The sequence below is a fragment of the Blennius ocellaris genome (assembly GCF_963422515.1).
Source record: "Blennius ocellaris genome assembly, chromosome: 10".
Taxonomy (NCBI): Eukaryota; Metazoa; Chordata; class Actinopteri; order Blenniiformes; family Blenniidae; genus Blennius; species Blennius ocellaris.
The window spans coordinates 4,872,825-4,893,868 of record NC_137659.1 but is presented as its reverse complement, the minus strand read 5'-3'; the positions used below and the strand labels follow the sequence as shown (position 1 = coordinate 4,893,868).

The following is a 21,044-nucleotide window of genomic DNA, read 5'->3' as shown; positions in this document are numbered from 1 at the left end:
CAGAGAAATGTGTTTCAGAGGTATCGAAAGAAAAACAAAACAAATCCTTCTTTCTGCCTCATTTATGAAAATGTATTAGAGGAATATATTTTCCCTTTATGGCTTTTCAAATCATAACATTGGCTGCCCACAAAAGGATTCTCAGTCACTAACATGTGTTTCACTCTAGGTTATTACTTCAATATGCTTCAGTACCGAAACAATAAAGACGGCAAATTAATAACAGTCAGAGAGAAAAAATGTTAAAGCTCATCAGAATTCTTATTTACAAGGGTGGAAGTCACAAATTACTCTATTTTGTGGCCATCAAATAGTATTTTGTGACTACAAATGAATATTTTGTGGCCACAAACTTCTATTTCATAGCCACAAATGACTATTTTTCTGACAACGAATTAGCAAACTACTATTTTGTGGCTTAAAATTTCTATGTCGTGGCCTCAAATTACTTTTCTATGGCAACAAGTCACTATTTCGTGGCCACAAATTCCAATTTTCTGGCAACAAGTAGCATAAATTCAAATTTCCTGGTCCCAAATTACCATTTTGAGGCCACCTGATAGTATTTCATACCCACAAAAGAGTATTTAATGGAACATTGTCGTATTGTCTGACCACAAATTAATATTTTGTGGCCACAAAATACTAATGTGTAGCCACAATTCAAGGTTTTATTTCAGATGTCATGCCTGGGTCTTCAAGAGATCTGGAAACCTCTTGAATTTATGTTTAATTTTTTATTCATTTTGTTGTTGTTTATCACCAGCTTCACGTCATCTTTACTGTTTATAACGACAACTTCAGTATGTTGTTTTTTCAAAATTCAGTTTTGGAATACAAAAAGGTTTTTCTTTTATTCCAGTGTTATTTTCATTATTCTACTCCTAACGTGTTTTTAATGTTGAAATAAATTCTTGTCCATGATTTCTTCAGAGCTGGAACAATGCATCATTATGTGGGCGAAACATGAGCTTTGATTCCTGCTTGATTTATTTCATTTTCGGGCTTATTCTGCTCTCTTTTGGATGGTTTACAAGCCTGGTTCCCCCCGGGGTGCCAGCTGGCGCCTGCCCGGGGAACAGGCTCAGTCCCCGCCCTCATGTTGATATGATGCCCGCTGCTACATCCAGGAGGACCTCCCTGGATATGAAGATAATATCACTTACAGTCCTTTAAACAACTTTTATCATCGGGTTTTCTCTGCGTTGAGTTGCAGAAATCACCTCAAATACACCGGATGTGATGGAGTTAATCCTTCAGAACAAAGCTGAAAACAAAAATACTAGTTTCACTTTATGTACGTGACGTTTTACATTTAAGGATTCATTTTAGATTCTCTTATAACAAATCACAAAAAACTGTTTTAAAAATTTAACAAAATATTACTCAATTCACAAATACAACATTTGATTTAGATTTTTTTTTTTTTCAGGTTCAGGTTCAGTTTCCAAGAGACTTTACTCTTTTTAAAAAGGATGTATTTATATGTATTCATCCTCACTTTAAAATGTTTAGAAAATATATTAGACTAACCAAACTTTATTAATCCCAATGGAGAAACTCCTTTTATTTCTGCATTCACCGATCCTAATTTTAATTATACCGGGGTCAACCCACTATTCAATAACATTTCCATGTGCTCTATAAAGGGTAAAGTACAGCTTACATCATGTAATCGAATTCCCAACCATCAAAATTCGAAATCAGAACTGAGTGTACTCAAAATTGGAAATGTCTTCAAATGTTTTGACCTGTACTTTGCAGCCAATAAAGTAAATGATTTCCTTGGAATGTTTTGTTTTTTTAAGTTAAACAGCACTTTCAAATGGAAGACACTCGTATATTTAAGCATTGTAACACTGGTTGAACTTGAATACAGATTTGCTGTCTTTAGTTCGATCGATAGAGGAGCTAAAAGTCTTTTAGTGTGGCGGGGCGCAGCGGAAGCCCGTGCGTAATTACGCACGGCGGCTTGTCGTCGCTCGTATTTCATCGGCCGTGAGGACGCGCAGCCTGAAGAAAGGAAGCTCCTGTGGAAACTTGAGGACATGCGGCGGCGTCTTCTGCAAACTTTCCGCAAACCAACCTCTCTGAGAGCTGAAGGACGAGCCCGAGTGTGAAGAAATGAACTGAGGCGCGGAGGAGAGGAAGAGGAGGAGAGGAAGAGAAGAGCCGTTCACTCCCATTGATCCCCCGATCGAGGTATTGATCTGGGCCTGCCTTTTTGAAATAACGCCGCTGTTCAATGACTCATTCTGAACGTGACATTTGGTTATTGGCATTCTTTTCAACAGGATGTGTGACGTTTGCTTTATTTTTATGTTCATGTTATTATTGACATATTGTGTTTATTAACACGATTCAACAACCTAATAACAAGTTACAACCTGTGTGTGTGCGTGCGCGCGTGTGTTTTACCCATCCCATGAGGACCTAAACCTGACAACCCACCCACATTATAGGGGTTTTGTGTTTTGTGTAAAAAAAAAAAAAAAAAAAAAATCAACTTAAAATCAACACACTATAATCTTAATCATTAAGGTTTTGGGTAATTATGTGTTTTAAGTTTAGATATGACGTTGGAAAAGTTGTGGGTACGGTTGATGTTACGGTAAATCTCCTGGAAATGAGTGTAATCCATGTAAAGTGCCTCGGAATGATTTGCATTTGTGTGTGTGTGTGTGCGCGCGCGCGCGCGCGTGTGGTCTCCTCTTGTAATGACCTCAGTAAACAAGTACTAGTCCCTATTAGGGACATCGGTGTTTTAATTCCGTTTGTGGGCAGCACATTGACTTCCATTCATTTCATCCAGATTCACTCTTTACTACTTCAGTTTCACCCTGATCTGAACCGCAACCTGGCCCTGAAGCAGACCCACACTTCACTGGTACCTTGGTCACCCATGAATCGGGTTTACGCTCCGCATGGACACCAGGCCGTGGGAGAAGGACTGAGTTTGTTCTCCATTCAGGCCCAGGCATCTGCTTTTCATCACGCTTACGTATAAAATCAACATTTCATTCGAATCTTTGGCTTTGAAGTTAGTAAACACGTCACAGATTACACGTGGAAAATGTGCCATTCCTCTTCCTCCCACAGCTGCACATCAAGCTATGGGTGGAAAAAAAAACAAAAATAAAACTATTTGAAAAATGTACTTCATGTCAATTTCAATTGAATATTGGTTTATCTCAGGCCAACACACGATTCATTAATGTGCCCGTGGGCCTTTTTGCACTTGAGAAGATTTTCCAAGCCACTTATTTTTTTCTCTCCACATTTTACTGAGAAATTGGCCATTTGATGGACGGCATTTAGTGTAACATATGACACGGGAAGCGTCGTGTGAGGGTGCGTGAAGACGGAGGGTCTGCTGAGCGTGAAGCTTAAAGCCAGCTGCAGCCGGCTGAAGCTGCGGCAGCTGCACAAGTTACCATTAACAGAAGTCTGCTGGTGCAGAGAGTGCAGAGTTTGGACGAAACCGAAGTCAGTTCGGATCAGATCTGATGTGTTTTTTGGCGAGGAATCAATAGATGGCATGCAGATGGTAAAGCCACATTATCAGCTTGCTTTACTTACTGGAGACTCACGACTTGTGTCCAAACGAAAGCGCTGACAGGTCTTGATTATCTCCGTTTCGAATATTTCTATTGGGAAGGGAAAAACAAGCACAGTGCAGATACCACAAATAGTGCAAAACAAGGCTTCCTTCAGTTTTTCTATATAACAACACAACCGAACTGGTGTTATTTCAGGACAAGCAAACAAAAAGCAAAGAGCAATACTGTAATCAGCAGAAGAAGAAGAAAAAACAAAGCACAACAAAGAGAAAACATACAGGTAAACAAACCCACCCAGCCTCCCAGCTGCCAAGTGGTAATGTATGTAAAATAAAAATTTTATATATGTAAAACCTGGATGAGTGACAAATGATTTAGTTTCCCTTGTATTGCTCCAATCTGTCTGATTTTCTCTCAGTGGAAGGTATCTGTTAGTGTTTCTTCTTCCAATGCTGCAGAATCATTTTCTAAGCACAAAGAAAATCATGAGATAGTAACAGATATTGACATTGTGAGAGGTTTTTTTTTTTTAAGTTTCTGACACGCCAAATAAGATTATAACAGTTTCACTAGTACTCTGAGGATCTTTGAAACAAAAGCAAAGCTCTCCAAATGGAAACCCTGTCATCTCGGGCACAAAAAGCTTCTGATTTTTTAATTTAAACCCTTTTAACACTATTTAAAAAGTTACTATTTATGACAGTATGTCCGTGTGGCCGTCGGTGTGCAAATATAACATGGGATTTAAAAGGAGGCCGACAGTAAAATGTACGTGAATAGAACCCAATCATCCTGCCAACATGAGAAAAAGATAGGAATTCAAAGTATTTTCTTTTGAAAAAAAGAGACAATATAACATTTCAGGCCATATGCGGTCATACCTTGGTCGGTTTCTCGACATATTCTGGCTTCTTCCAGCAATCTAAATACATACGTGACTGTTAATTGAACATGTGTGTTGTCTCTCAGCGTTATCGCTGTGATTTCTGCTGGGATCCATCCCACCAGATGATAGGTGGATGTTGCTGTATGGTGGTTCTTGCTTTTGTTTTATTCTTTATGGACTCATCCTCATCTGTTCTTCATCGAGTTTTTGTTTTTTTCCTAAACCAACCTCAGCTGTCTCAGGATTTCATCTTCATCCGGCTCAGACCTGTTTGGTTCTGCTCGCTGTGGTCTCACAGCTCATGTTTTCATCACTTTCTTAATGGTGTTACTCAACTCCAGAAATTGAAAATGATCACACAAAAAAAAAAAAATCATAAAAAAAAGCCCTCCTCGGAGCTGCAGCTCTCCGTCCAACAGATGGATGTGTTTGAGATCACAGTTACAGCCATGTTGGCAGGTCCGTCTCAACCGCTCACACAATCGCGCGAATCCGTTCCAACTCAAACAGTTTGGAGTTCTGCCTCTTTGCCATTTTGCTCGCTGAAGTCGTCACTGGACTGTCACGCCAGGGTTTCGGTTTGTTTCCCCGCAGGACTTCGGTGCAGCGATGCGGGCCGCCGCCGCCGCTCTGGCCGTGCTCGGCGCTCTCCTGGGACTCGGCTGCCTTTCAGCTCATCAGCATGAATCCAACCAGACTCGGAGCGAGAGGAAGGGCCAGCCGCACATCGTCTTCATCCTCATCGATGATCAGGTCAGAGTCTCCGGGTGGAAAAAAAAAATAGACGAGAGCTTTTAGAATGATGACACCTTTCCCTCATGTCCTCTGTGAGCGGAGAAACTGCTCTGTCTGGAATTCTCTGATCATTTCCAACTCTTAACAATTTATTAAAAAACAATATGGGGCTCCTTCGTCCTGCACACTTTATTCGCTGTATTTTCTTTCTACAAAACATCCTGATAAAAAAATCATAAAATTAGATACAGTCAGTGCAGTGATATGGTATAAGACTGAATATTTTAATGAAAAGTACAGGATTTCTTACAGAAAAAGTACTCCAAAGGGGTGGCTGTGACAAACACACTCAGTCAAACAACCTTGCAGTTTGCTCTCTCTGCCTCCTTGGTATCAACATAAATCACCATTTTTAATGGTTGGGTATCTGTTGCATGAAAGACGAGCCCCCACCTGCCCGCCCACCCCTCCACCCCCTTGGGGAATTGGGTTTTACTGTTGAGTTGTAGTCATAAAGTATGCCTCTAACAAAATGAGTTTACGCAGTACTTTGTAACGTCTTCAGCACAGGCCATTTGTTTTCTTTATCCTCACAAGGAAAACTGCTCCATTAAAAAGGTAGAGAACCAAAAGTTGGACGTAAACAGCCACCAGCAGCAACTCGCACACATCTGCACCGAATCAGTTACCCGAGGAGAAGCGGTGGTGTAAACACAAATCAGGCTGGAGTTTGTGAGGCTTGGACTTGAACCAGGAGGAAACTGAAGACGTGACTGTTTCCAAACAGGGCTTCAACGACATCGGCTACCACAACCCCACCATCAAGACCCCCACCCTGGACAAGCTGGCGGCAGAAGGCGTCAAACTGGAGAATTACTACGTGCAGCCCATCTGCACGCCGTCACGCAGCCAGCTCCTCACCGGCAGGTAAGGATGCCCCATTAACCCTTTGTGACCCGGAGGTATTTACTTTTTATGGCTGGAGGATTGTCGAAATGAACAACCAAAGCGTCCGACAGTTTTTTTCCAAGACAGCTGTTAATAGATCAGAATTAGTGAAGGAATGGTAGTTATGAGAAAGAGGTCGTGAATTCTACGAGTAAAAAGTCTTCTTTTATTTATCAAAGACTACTGTATGTACGTTACTGGTATCAGAAACCAAAATCTACCTCACATTTAGAATAAGGTGTGTGTGTGTGTGTGTGTGTGTGTGTGTGTGTGTGTGTGTGTGTGTGTGTGTGTGTCCGTAAGATTCTTAAAAGACCAAATTCAATTGAATTTCAAATCTTCAGATAAAAAATGAATTAAAAATTAAAAAGAAGACAAAAAAGCATGTTAAACACCACAAAGCGACCTCATTATTTTCATTACCTTATTACCTTTCCAGTCTTATTTTCTTCACAGCTGCATTAACCTTTTGTATTCTTTGTTTGTCACTTCTACCTTGATCTCATCAAAACGTAAATGTAAGTGGTGAAATATCAAAGTGCTTCAGGATCCAACAAATAAAACAGACAGTAAGAGTGTAAAAAAAAAAAAAAAAAAAAAATCCCTCCTGAAAAGAAAATGTACATGAGGCAGTTTGGAAATAAAAATGTAGAAACATAAAAACCATCATCAGTTTAGTTCTGATATTCTCAGGTGAGCCTGCAGGTTTGTGGAAGTTGACAATAACTTCTGTTTATAAAGCGGACTGAGCATTACTTCTGGCTGTTTTCACCCAGTCGACAGAATTATGTGTTAAATTTGCATTCACATCCTCATAGTACTGTATTTTCTTTGGTTATTACTCCCTAAATCTAAATCTGCAGGCATATTGAGCCAGAAGTGCGAAACCTAAAATGTACGGATTTCCTTCCCGAGTCCCCAAACCACAAAGTTATTTCCAAAGATCCCTGCAGAGACCAGAGCACTCACTCGCACACATATCTACATCATTTAGAAGATGATGGTTATCGAGTCTTTGCTCCGGTTCAAATGAGGTGGCTGCTCAGAATAATCAGATTATTGATGAGGAAACTCAGGAGCAGCGAGGATTAATGCCACTCTGGTTTCTAATGTGATCGTGAGCCAGCAGCTTTATCGAGTACAAATAAAAAACAAATTTTTTTTTCTCCTTGTGAGGTATCAGATCCACACAGGATTACAGCACTCCATCATCAGACCCAGCCAGCCAAGCTGTTTGCCGTCACACATGGACACTCTGCCCGAGAGGCTCCGCGACGCTGGCTACTCCACACACATGGTGGGCAAGTGGCACCTGGGCTTCTACAGGTGAGGTGGAGGACTCACAGGAAATGGTGGGGAGGAGAGTTGATCTATTTTCCATCCGTTCGATTGTGAAAATCCTCCTTTAAAAAAAAAAAAACATCCCTCAGTCATTATTAGTGTTTCTCTGACTCATTTTGCAAGCAATGAAAAGAAGAGAGAGAGAGAGAGAGAGAGAGAGAGAGAGAGAGAGAGAGAGAGAGAGAGAGAGAGAGAGAGAGAGAGAGAAATTCTTCTTCTGCTTGCTTTTCCACCTCCACACAGCAGGCCAAAAAAGTCTCAGGACCTCGGTATTCTCCATGCTGCCTCACTGCCGTCACTTCCTAAAAAGAATAAAGCCTGTGTGTTCCCGAAAACTTTCACCTGACTTCTCCAGATCTGACGGGGACAAAATGAGCCGCCCTGTTCGATGCCCTTGAAGTTAGTTTCGGGAAGGTTTGATTACTCATCGGAGGGAGCTTTCTCGCCCGGAAGCATGAAAGCTGTCCGACTGAACACAAAACAAAAACATGGAAAACGGCGCAAACGTTGAAAACAATGTAGTTTTCAGGTTGGACCACTTGAGGGTGCTGTTGGTTGAAAACGAAATATTAACACGGACATTTATAAGGATAGACGATCAAGTTGGATTATTACGCCGACTGTCGACTATAAACATGCACCGGGGGTCCTTGAGCAAGACTCACCCACATTCATTTACACACCAATCCCTGCCTTCATAACGTCTCTATGACACTTTGTCTGAACTTTCCTTTCAGGAAAGCTTGTCTGCCCACCCGAAAAGGTTTTGACACGTTCTTTGGTTCTTTAACCGGCAGTGTGGATTACTACAGGTAAAACATGAATACTTACAGCTTTATGAGTTTGTTGGGGGTTTTTTTATTATAATTTTTTTTATAATATGTGCTATGACAATGTGTCTCTATATCTGAGTGTAGTTACGGATCTTGTGATGGCCCCGGGCTGTGTGGTTACGATCTCCACGAGGACGAGGAAGTAGCGTGGGGTCAGGAGGGGAAGTATTCCACCACGCTGTTCACACAGAGAGCCCGCAAGATCCTGGAGAGTCACGACCCCACCAAGAAGCCACTTTTCCTGCTCCTCTCCCTCCAGGTATTAACAAAAGACTGTGATGGGCCGTGGATGAAGTTTCAGCGTCTTTTGATGGTCCAGGTTGCCCGTTCATAACAGGACAAACACAGGAAGTGAGACAGTCGGTTTCAACCCTTCATTTTTAAAACCATCACTTGTCAAACCCATATTTTAAAAACCACAAGACATTTGATTTGAAATGGGGAATATTCTTGCTATGAAGAGCATTAACCCTCTAATCCAAGGGTGTTAAGCACATTCTAATTCAGAGGCCACATGCAGCTCAATTTCATCTTGAATCGGCCGGAATGCTAAAATAGTGGTCTTTCTTATGGCGCAGAATACATGTCATACAACTATATTTTCACAAAAAACAAACAATTACTACATAAAATTGCTAAAATCTCAACATAAAGCCAATTTTAATTACATTTTCTGGTGCAAAATGCAGTGAAATGTCTCTGATAACTGTTGCATTTTGGGTGTTTTTATAAATTCTCGCCAATGCTAGTTTGCTAGCTTTCATTACAGCATCCCTGATGTCTCAGCTCGGGTCTCAGTGTTGTGTTATGTCTGCTACTCTGAAGAAATGTGTTCAGAAATCTATGTTTTCTTTGAAATTTGTCCTATTTGATCAGTGCATTAGAGCATGTTGTGAACCGGTCTTGGCCCACGGGCCTTATGTATGTTTGACACCCCGGCTTTAAACCTTTTGTGCAGCACAAACCAACAAAGCCTGACTTTCATTACTTTGTCGTTCATGTCGGGAATCTGAGCTGCAGAAAACTCAAAGACCGATTGAGGACACAAAGTGTTTGTTTTTACTGTCAGCGAGAAGAAAATCTTATTTAGAAACCAGAAACCCGACAGTTTAATAGAAAACAGGCCACACAGGAAAAAACTTTAACAAAGTTGTTTGGAAAAAAGAAAGCGTTGTCCATTTTTAAAGCCCCACAGCTGTAATACAAGTGACAACTTGTACTTAAACTCACCGTTTCCCTGCAGGCAGTTCACACTCCTCTGCAGACCCCCAAGTCGTACATCTACCCCTACCGGGACATGGCCAACGTCGCGAGGAGGAAGTTTGCCGCCATGGTTTCTACGGTGGACGAGTCGGTCCGAAATGTCACCTACGCCCTCAGAAAGTACGGCTACTACCGAAACAGCGTGATCGTCTACTCCACGGACAACGGGGCTCAGCCGTTCACCGGTGGGAGCAACTGGCCACTGAGAGGCCGGAAGGTAGAGAGAGTGTGTTTTGCCCACGGTGTCGTCAGAGCTCTTTCACACGATTCACAGCTGTACGAAACGAATTTAAGTATTCATTTGGATGACTGTACGAGTGGCATCTGTGCCGACTCAACATGATTACGCGGTCGACCATTAGTCGAGGTTGATTACGCAACAATGTAACATCATAAGCATGCGCCGTCCATTCAGGAAAAATAAAGGTGCAAAACAAGGACAGCACTCTGGCCCTTATTTTTATGTTTGGGTAAAAATCCCCAAAAAACAAAAAGGAAAATTATGTCATGGCTCAGATAGAGAGGCGAACGAAAGTAAACAAACGAATAACGAATTAAAGTAAGTTCTTGTAAGCATGTAGTAGCATTCTCGGTTAGCATTCCAGTGTTGCACTGATATGCTACGTACCTCATGCCATGCTGTATTTCTATTGGTTTGCTTAAGCTGATGGGATCCGACACAGTACGATAAAGGTCGCAACCCGAAACCTCGGACATTCTAGAACCGAGCACAAAATCCAACTGATTTTAGCCACTGTGTGGAAAATCAAAGAGATCTTAGATCTTCTACAACAGCCACGACCACCGATGTTCCAAATGATTCTCCCACAAGCCGATCTTTTGTCTCACACGGCTGACATTTGCGCCGTTTGCAGGAACCTTGAGATTCTCAGTGTTTTATCAGTGACATGGATGAACTCACCCGGTGTGTCTCCAGGGGACGTACTGGGAGGGAGGAGTCCGTGGAGTGGCGTTCGTCCACAGTCCCCTGCTGAGACGGAGGAAACGCGTCTCGAGGGATCTTCTCCACATCACCGACTGGTTCCCCACTCTGGTGGGTCTGGCCGGAGGAAACATCAGCCAGGTCAGTGGAACTGAACGACTTGTTGTCATTCATTCATGAACATGACAACAAATCCAATTTGAAAATTTTAAATTTGAAAATCCAATTTGAAAAGCGTTTGATGGTGTATTGTTGTGTTCATAGAGCTTACCTCAACTTTGAAATATCCAGGATTGTAAAAAAGGCTATACTTGGGGTGTCAAAAACACATTTTCATTCAGAGGCCACATAAAGCCCAATTTCACCACGAGTGGGCGGACTGGTCAAATAGTGTCATAATAATTTTTTCATTTAAACTTTTAAATTTTTCATTGTTGTGGTTCAGCGAAAACGTGATGTAAATATCTCTATTCGTGACAAAATTTCTACTGAAAATGACTAAAATCTCAATATAAAATCAATTTTAATGATCATTTTTATTGCAAAATATGCTGAAATGTAAAAAAAAAAAAAAAGCTTGCAATGATCTTGGGGTCTCTGTGTTACTTTTAAGAATAGTTTTTTTTAAATATAAAACCGATGTTTTCTTTGAAATTTTTACAATTTGCTCAGTAGTTTGGCCAGATTGGAGCCTCTTGTGGGCCGGTTTTGGCCCATGTGCCTTATGTTTGACACCTCGGCTTTACAATGTTTGATTTCATCATGAGCCAAATAAATAAAGTCTCTCACGAAGGTAAAAAAAATTGCCAACCTGCACTCGTCAGACACTTTGAAGTTTCTGATCCTTAATGAAAACTCATTATCGCACCATCTTCAAAAGCCCTCAAAGAGATATGAATGACAAATTAAGATGGGAGCGTGCGAGTTCAAAGTGAATCGATGCATGTGAGTTGGCAGTTCTGTGTTTGTGCCTCACAATGTGGCCGAGTAAACAAGCAAAAGGGCTGAAGTACAGAGGAGTTAATAGAAAAAGCACACTCGCTAAGTGCCTTAATGGGTTTATTGTGCTCCGAAACAGAGTTGGCCAGACATGAGGACGCTTTTCTCCCACCACAGCCGCCCCAGACCCCGATGCGAGCTCTCGTGTTACCGCTTTTAGGCTCTCTAATGTTTTCATGGTTGTCAAAACTTTTTCACTCTCCCAGTCGGGGTTGAGTGCCTCCTACTAATTCTGACCTCCAACTTTTTAAACAGCTGCCGTAAAAGTGTCCCTAGTTTTACTATCAGGCAGATAAAAGTGCTTTTGACTCATCATAAGTGCACTTTTTCGGGTTTTTTGTTGTTGTCGTTTTAACATAAATTATAATCAATTGAAAGCCATTGCTGTGTGTGTGTGTGTGTGCAGCTCGCAGAAAGCTTTGTTGGCTTGATTTTCCACTATATTTCCATTGCTAAAGTAGATCAGAAAGGCTGTCTCGGCGACAGTAAACACACTTATCCAGGAAGCCGATCGCCTCTGCTTCCACAGGAAGCTCGTCATTATTATTCGCGTGCATTAAGCGGCGCAAAACTTGTTCCTGCAACATTAATGTAAAGTGCAACGCTGGTTTCAGAAGGTTGGATTTGGCTTCCCAGCATTGGACTTTTGTGTTTGTCTGACAACCCAGAGCCACGGCCTGGATGGTTTTGATGTTTGGCCCACTATCAGCGAGGGGAAGGAGTCGCCTCGCCAGGAGATTCTACACAACATCGACCCTCTGCATGAAGCCAGTGAAGCCAAGGCCTGGGACTCAGGTGAAAGGCCGAACGCAGACAACACCGGGGACGTACTAGAAGAATCATGCAGTTTGTAGAGCGTTGTTTTAAGTTAAGTAACAGGGTAGTTTTGAGAAAAGTGTCCAGCTCCCTGATTTTTCAAATCTAAATGCAACAGAAATTATGTTCACTATACATTTGCAATTAAATGAGTCTACGATAAAACGACATAGCGCTGGGCTTCTGCAGCAGGTAAGACTTTGTGCACCGGTGGGTGTGTAACATCATGGACGCCATCTGATATCGACCTGTTTGTTTGTTTGTTTCTCTTTGTCTTGATCATTTTCACTCTGACTCTTCTCTTTGAATCAGTTGACATTAAGTATACTTAATTATACCTGAATCTGATTCTGGAGAGGAAATGTTTCCTCCAATCTGATGTGGGATTGTTGGGTTTGGATGGCTGGATTGATGGCTGGATGGATGGATGGATGGAGTATCAAAAACATATACGAGTATCAAAAGTTCCTCATCTCTCTATTGTTTCCGGTAATAGGACAATACGAGCTTCTGTGGCCAAGAGTGTTCTGAAAAGTTATTCTATTGCTTCCTTTCCATTTAGAAAGAGCGTAAAAAATCCTTCTCTGTTTTGTTGCTCAAAAAAATCACCTTCATTCGTATGTTTCGTGGGAGATCAACTGGTTCCAAATATTTCCTTTACAGGTTAAGAGTGTTTGCACCACATCAACTGATTTCACCTGTATTTCTTTCCGAACTGGCAGTGAACCCCTCGAAGGGCACAGCATTTAAGAAGCCAAAGAAGAAGAAGAGCAAGAAGAAGAAGGTCCTGAAGTTGCAAATGCCACAGAAGTCATCGTTTAAATTAAAGACCACCAAGAAACCTCAGACTTTTCCCTTTGGTGTCACAAAGCCTAAATCCAAACCTGTCCCCAAACCAAAGCTGACTCCGCTCCCCAAATCAAAGCCCACGACGAAGGCCAAGGCCAATGCCCACAAACCGCAGCCGAAGATCCGCTCCGGTGTTACTCCTCCATCGACGGCTCGCCCCAGACATCGGCCTCAGATCCAGGTCCGTTCGAAGGCTAAAACCCGGCGAAACATTTTCCAGAATCAAAAGTCACTGCAGTCCAAACCGACGAAATCCAAGAAGCAGCTCAAACGACGCCTGAAGTCAAAATCCAGGCGAAACTTACCCCAATACCACAACGCGACCCAGCCAACAACCCCGCTTCCCTGGTCCGACCCCACCGCCGGCGCCGTGTGGGACGCGTCGGTCCAGGCCGCCATCAGGGTCGGAGACTGGAAGCTGCTGACCGGAGACCCGGGCCACGGAGACTGGGTCCCTCCACAGGTAAGCTCGCCGCCGCAAAGGAACGATTTTTTTTTTCTTTCTCTCCTTCTTCTTTTCAAACTTAATTCACCTCGAGCCACCTCCTGGCAGATGCTCCCCACTCTCCCTGGCCGCTGGTGGAACCTGGAGCGCTCCTCGCTGCTGCCGCCCTCCAAATCCGCCGCCCTCAAGAACATCTGGCTGTTCAACATCACCGGCGACCCGTACGAGCGGCAGGACCTAGCGGACCGGAGGCCCGACGTGGTCCAGCGGCTCCTGGCCCGGCTGGCCTACTACAACCAGACGGCCGTGCCCGTCTACTTCCCGCCCGACGACCCGCGGGCCGACCCGAGCCGGCACGACGGGGCCTGGGTGCCCTGGGTGGACGAGGACGGCGAGGAGGGCAAATATCAGGGAGTGTACAAGAAAGGCAAGAGCGGCAAGAAGAAGAAGAAGAAGAAGAAGTGCCGTCTGTGCAAGTTGAAGGCCTTCTTCCTGAAACTGAACACGGGGATGATGTCCAACCGCATCTGAGGAAAGAGAACCAGGAGTAGGCCGGCGACACGCGGCTCCGCCGCCTTACATGTAGCATGTGTTCCTCCGGAGACGTGATCGGAGGCGACGGGCCTTCGGGAGCCCGTGACCCTTCCGAGAGGAATTTAAAGGGTCAGTCCACTCAAATGACGATTCGTTAACGCAGCGAAGCAGAGGGACTGATTGTCTTTCCGAGAACTTTTCCAAGAATTACATGATGATTGGCTCGGGTGAAGGCAAAGTGGGGGGGGGGGGGGGGGGGCAGCAAGTACAACAATGTTCCAGGCATGTGAGAGTCACAGTGAAAAAAAGAAAATAATTGCTTTGCGAATCAAGTTCTTCAAACTTAAGATAAAGTCTAAAGAACTTGATTCATTTAGGCGTTACCAATTGAAACAATTAGTTAAGTTGGTCCAAGTCTCTTCTTTTTTCAGTGCAGTTTCATGATTCTTCAACAAGGTGACGCCAGTGGACGACATTATTTATTTTTTAAAGCCTTGAGTTTGTAAAATATTGCCACAAAATACATATTAATATGATTTCATATTCATCACACTGAAAAAAAGAAAATACTTGATCCAACTTAACTCATTGATTCAGTCGGTAACATCAAAATGAATCAAGTTCTTTGGACTTTCATTAACTAAAATTAATTAAATTCATTAACTTAAGTTTGAAGAAGTTAATTCATTTAGGTATTACCAATTGAAGCAATTAGTTAAGTTGGTCCAAGTCTTTTCTTTTTTCAGTGTACATATACAGTACGTAATGTAGCGAGAGAAACACACTTGCAGCCACACATCTCCTTTTCTTTGTCTTAGATTAAAAATAATCCGTTTGGACAGAGGACTGAAACAGGTCAGATTGAAAACTAAAAACTCTCCAGAAAAAACAAATGCCACATTTGTCACCATGGAAACCAGTGGATTACAAGGTCATTTGAGCCGCCACACCAATGCTTCCATCATTTGTCGTGGTTGTTTGAATTGATTCACGTTACCACTGTTTAACACATTTTACAGTTTCCGTATGGCCTGCCCACGACTTTTAACCTCCAATAACTAACCAGAATAACGACGTCACTGTATTGTGTGACATATCAGGGGATAGGGAGCTGAAAATGGAACATTTTGGTGTTGGTTTGACATCGAGAGCTTGACCTTTGACCCCATCGCTCTTAATACTTAATGGGACCATCCTTGGATGAAGACAAGTCATCCCTGAAAATTTCATGTCATTCGGGGGAATAGTTTTCGCGACAGCCTCATCCATGGCAACAGACGCTGATCTCCTTCGATCTCTGCCTCTCCCATCCGCTTTGCATGGGACTTTTTCCATGCAGTTTTTTGGGGATTTATTCATAAACGGTTAGCCGTTTACGTCCCAAAATCTACCTTCAAATACAAATTTTTGGTTAAATGTTTTGTTTTGTTTTTTCGTGCAAACAGGTGTGAGTTCAATTTATGCTGAAAATTCGTACATTTCCAACATTATGTAATTTTAAAAGATGTGCAAAAAACAGTGCGAGTCACAAAAGAGTTATTGTTATGCCGATGATACGTCACAAATAAGTTGTCATTGATCCGTCCACTCACGTCCCTGTGTTTTAGATTCTCCTACTAAAATACAAAAAAAAACCGGTTAGTTTTGAGGATTGCTAGCCATCTATTGAGGTTTGGGTGAGCTGACCCTTTAAAGTTACTCTCTCACGGTATTTATTCTGTGTTCTTTGCTCGTAGCTTGTTTTTGGTTTATTGTTTCACAAACTGACAAAGTTCCTGCAAAGTAGGACTGAAGTTCTGTAACAGCATCGCGTTTTTCAACACTGTGAATGTTGGAGATTCATTCCAGAGGTTTGGTTGAATGTTTACAGCTTCATATCTTCCACCTCCATCAGGGTTTATTGGAGGTAAAATGTTGTTGTTTTTTTAGACATTTACTCTTTTGTAGTTACACCTGCTGCTCAGTTTGAGTATTTTTGATGTATCAGGTCAGATGTAGCAGGTGTGTGTGGTTGTTTTTGTTTGTTTTTTCATCACTGTGAACCGTCATAAACAGTCATTTGAACACTTTGTGTTGTTATTTTATAGATAATACTAGAAAAGCAACTAATTTGTTTTAAATCATGAGTGTCAAATGCATTTCTAGCCACATTCAGCACAATTTCACTATGAGTGGGTCAAATAGTGCTAAATGAACCTTTAATTTTCAACTTTGAAGTTTTTCTTTGTTGTGGCTCTGAGCATACCTGACGAAAACGTCGATATTGTATCGATATAAAAATTATATAAAATGACATACAATCCAAAACTGGACACGGTAGTCCAAACATTAACGCATTGATTTTTGATAATACATTTTCAGTACAGAAATAGAGCAGAGGGATGATGTATTTATGTAAATTCTGTTTATAATACACGTCTACATTTTCAAAGAAAATGAAAGCCTTAGTTACATCTTAAAATACATTCATGATATCCATTTTGTCAGATGTAATTTTATCTCCCCCAGAAATAGAATATTTGATCAAAAACAGAGAGAATATATCAGAAGGAGGAGACGGTGAACAAACTGACCCGTGGATTAAAGTTACCAGAATCTAGAAAAGGTTCAAGGGTGGAAATAAGATTAGAGATCTTGTGTTGATTAAAAAAGCTCTTTTCTCTCTTTAATATTCACGCTGTACAGCGGAAATACACATTTTTAAATGCTCACTGTTGGACTAAACTTTAATTTCTACATCTGGTTTTATTTCAGTGCAGTTTTGAAACTATTTAACAGAATCCTTAAAACCGACCTTACTCTGCAAAGACAAAGTGTAACATTAATGTGATGTTTTATTAAAGGAAACTATGTGAAGGAATCAAATGATGCAATAAGTTCTGCCTCTGAATAAATCCAAGCAGGAAGGCACCAACAGGTTAATTAAAAAAAAGAGGAAAATCCCCTCGTGTGGTTTTGCTGACATTCACAACAACGTTCCCAGTATAAAGTCTTGAAGTGGACGGAGTCGTCCTCACGTCAAATAGCAGAGGAGGAAGTAACAAGGTGTTTACAAGAATCTTTGATGTCCAGCTGCTGCTTTTCCCCCTCCGGCCAGACACCTAACCTCTAAATATTTCTGCATATTTGCTCAATTGCCCAACAAACCATGACTGTGCAGAGCGGGCCGAGTGTCTCGGACACAGTTTTCAACAGGGCGTCGGATTTCTCTACTTTGGGGAAATAAAGTCCATAAAGGAAGCAAATTATAACTTTGATTCCAACTTTTTATATTTACAGGTAAGAACATGCAAAGGACACAAATCCAACAACAAATCAGTAAGTAAAGTAGAAATAAATTGACCAATAAAATAAAAAAACAAAAAAAAACAACAACTATTCTTTACATTTATAGATATATATATTTACTCATGGAATAATTTATCCATGAATATATAAATGTCAAAATGAATAAATGCTGGTAGAAATGCTTACAATTCTAGATTAAAAGATATTATTATTATTATTATTACTACTACTACTAAATATTATGCATTTATAGATTTGTCTGTAGTTATACTACTCTATAATAGTTAGAAATTATTTATAATTAGGTATTGGCTATAATAACAATAACAATGACAATGATGATGATAATGAGAATAAGAATAATAAGAATAAAAATTTAAATAAGGATAAGAATACTTCAACAGTCATATAATTGGAGAAGGTAGATAGACCTTTATCATCCGGACTGTTCACAACATCCCCTCATCATGATGCTGCCACTGCCGTGCTTCACTGTCAGTATGGCCAGGTGACTTGCCCAGTTTCTTCCCGGCATGACGTTCGGTATTCAGGCCAACAAAAGTGGAATTTTGTTTTCGTCAGTCGACTAAATCTTGTCTCTGGAGGCCTGATAGTCTCTTCAGTTGCTTCTTAGTTTTGTGTCGTCATGTGACTTTAACTGAGAGGGAGAGCTTCCACCTGGCCTGTCGACCATAACAGCTTTTTTTTTTTTTTGGAGTGTTGCCCGCATGTTTAATCTTCTGGAAGATTCCTTCAGCTCATTACTGTATGCTGAAGCTACAATAAAACGTCTGGCTGGACAATCGGGTTCATACAGATTCTCGGGTTCTCCAAACATCTTCCATTTACAAGCGATGATGACGTCCAGCAATAATGTTCCTGAACTGTGTGTAACACCATGACCTTCCTTATTTAGTTACGCTTGCACTGGGATTTCTACCAGGTCCACACGTGACACTCAAATGTTTTTCGACCTTCAAACCTCGTACAAGTACAAACAAAGTGGTTCAGTCCGACTGCAGCTCGCATGCTAATGTGCAACGCAATTAATGGACACATAAATCATTTAAATTGCTCTGTAAAGGTTAAGTAGAGCCATCAAGACAACAAATGGAGTACAGGTACTTCACTGCATGGGGAAGAAACGCATAAACTGAGTTTGACCACTAGGTGGAGCCAGATAACAATGTTATTGCAGACGTTGACGGGGCTTTTCTACGCTTCCACGCAGTGAAGAAACCCAAGGCTTTTTATGTATTCATTTATTTATTTTTATCCCAGAGCACATTTGGGATGATATAATCATCTGGGATTAAAATCCCATAATTAATGACTCCATCTTCTTATCTAGCACAGGTTGAGGATGCAGGTCAATTACAGGCCAAACAGTTATCCTCAAACTAAGAGGAAACTAGAGTACCAGTAGAAAAAAAACACATATGCACACGCGAACAATCTACATATATATGGCTCTACTTAACCTTTACAGAGCAATATATATATATATATATATATATATGTATATATGTATGCATATTCCTTCCATTTATAATGTAAATGGACACATTTTGTAATCACAACAAGATTATTTATTAAACACAATTTTTATTACTTTGTGTGTGTCGTTTTACTTATTCCTATATAATATTTGTGCAGCACTAACTCACTCATAACTCAGCTCATCCGAAAATGATATGTAATCAGAATATAATTTCACTCACATGGTCTTGGTCATGGTCTCACATGGCCAATAATCCGAGCGTCATCCCGCAGGAACAGGACAGTTCGGGTTTATAGATATATGAGGAGCAGGTGGGCGTCTGTGAAATTAGGATTCTTTCACTGAGCTGCTTTCTGCAGACACAAGCACAAAAGTCATAATTGATTTTTGTACCGACCTTGCCTCGGTCCTCATTCTATTCCTGCATTTTATTAAAAGTTCTACATCAAAGAAAGGAGCGGCAGCGTTCGCTTCGTGCAGTCCCGTACTGACTTTAATTTAGATTTGGGTCAAGAGTCACAGTCTGATGGCAAATAAACCCCTCTCTAATGTTTCTCCTCCTTAAATCTCCAGTTTAGTGTCAGTGTTCAGGACTGGCTGGTATTGATTTATTAACTATGACCAGGTTTTATCATGTTAATCCTCCAAGCCACAGTCTGCAAACATTACTTTTTCCTAAATCCAGTGAAAATATCGCCTCCATAGTCTAATGAATGTGGGCATGACGGTTCTTCCTCTTCCTGTTCTGTGATGTCAGGATGGAATTCTGGGATATTCTCGAAAAAAAAAATTCATTCCAGAGAGTGCAAATGCTACAATTCTGACATTCTTACCATTCACAACTTTTGTCAGCAGAAACACACAAAAACTCGTACCGCAACATGGCGGCACAGACTGCGCAGTGGAACCAAGATTAAATACAGATGGTGTTTTCACCTTCAAAATCTCGAGTATGATTCCCCCATACATCGTTCCGAAACTGCTGGATTCCAGGACAGCTCTAGAAAACATCATCACATTTCCTCCTGCATGTCTGCCGTATTCATAGTTTGTAGTTTGTAGTTGAGTGTTGTATTTTACACACATTTGTCCCGGTTTCGACCTCTTTGATTCGACATTTCAACAGAACAGAGTGGCGTTGCCTCATAAGAGGCTGCAGTTCCTCCAGTAGAAGGAAGAAGAAAAAAAATCCCTCGGTTTGTCGGTTTGAAAAAAAAAAGAAATGATGTCTGCCATTTGCAAACTGCAGTAATCCAACGCTTCGCAGCTGGACGGTGCTAATCGGCTGTCGTGTAAAAGAACAAAGACTGAGTCGCTCCACGCTGAGCGTTCTCCGGAGTGACGAGACCTTTCGCAGACGACCTTCATCGTCCTTCACTAGGCCTCTGACTCATCATCCTAAACGAGGCGGCTCCTCCGCCGCGCCCCCCTGCCGCTCATTACTGCTCCCCCCCCGGTAATTGAAAGCTGCAGATGAAGATATACAACGGCGGCCGTGGAAGATAAAGGCACATGTGAGCCGAGAGCGCAGAATAACGAGGCCGTGGCGTGGAAAGCGTCTTTGTGGCCTGCTGTCCTTGGCTCTGATAATAACCTCGCTCCAAGGAGCTGCCGGCGTTAAAAGTCTTGGTTCCTCCGGGTGGAGGTGACACCGAGGGAAACTTCATTTATAAACACTTTCACTGAAAGGAAACAGAAAAGAGTTGGGTCATAAATATTAAGGTTTCTGAAGGTCACACCTGGTTACTGAAGCTTTTAGGAGGAAATACTGCTTCTGTTAGGGACTATTTTCAGGGGAAATGAAGGGCAGATTGCAAATGTGGGACCGAATACATTCAATTAGGTGTTTCCTCGAGATTGCGTATATTTTTAATGACTGCAAAAAACTCAAACAGATGCAGATAAATCATGAGAAATCCAGAACATTTGTGGAAGGCCATAAGGTGGTGGGGCTGTTCGTACTCTTACCTCAAAAAGGAGAAAGTCGTCAGTTGGAGTCCAGGTTGGGCTTAAAGATCTCAATGTGGACGTTTTCTTCAGATACTCCAATTTAATCATCCAGTCTAAAAAAACATGCATTGTGCATGACGTAGACATTATTCA

At 41.6% G+C, this 21,044-nt stretch overlaps 1 protein-coding gene across 2 annotated transcripts; it reads left to right on the top strand.

Annotated features, from left to right (window-relative positions):
• Nucleotides 1–2,021: 2,021 nt before the first annotated feature.
• LOC308135612 (arylsulfatase I-like) lies at nt 2,022–14,380 on the top strand. Of its 2 annotated transcripts, none has more exons than XM_080503687.1 (11): nt 2,022–2,202; nt 5,041–5,199; nt 5,969–6,108; nt 7,306–7,455; nt 8,208–8,282; nt 8,388–8,562; nt 9,547–9,783; nt 10,504–10,650; nt 12,177–12,303; nt 13,047–13,636; nt 13,727–14,380. In XM_080503687.1, exons 2-11 carry the CDS (start codon nt 5,056–5,058, stop codon nt 14,147–14,149), a joined length of 2,208 nt encoding a protein of 735 aa, XP_080359813.1. In that variant the 5' UTR covers nt 2,022–2,202; nt 5,041–5,055; the 3' UTR covers nt 14,150–14,380. The 2 variants fall into 2 exon arrangements, with proteins under 2 accessions (XP_080359813.1, XP_080359814.1); XM_080503688.1 differs by lacking the exon at nt 2,022–2,202 and adding an exon at nt 3,772–3,840.
• Nucleotides 14,381–21,044: the final 6,664 nt, after the last annotated feature.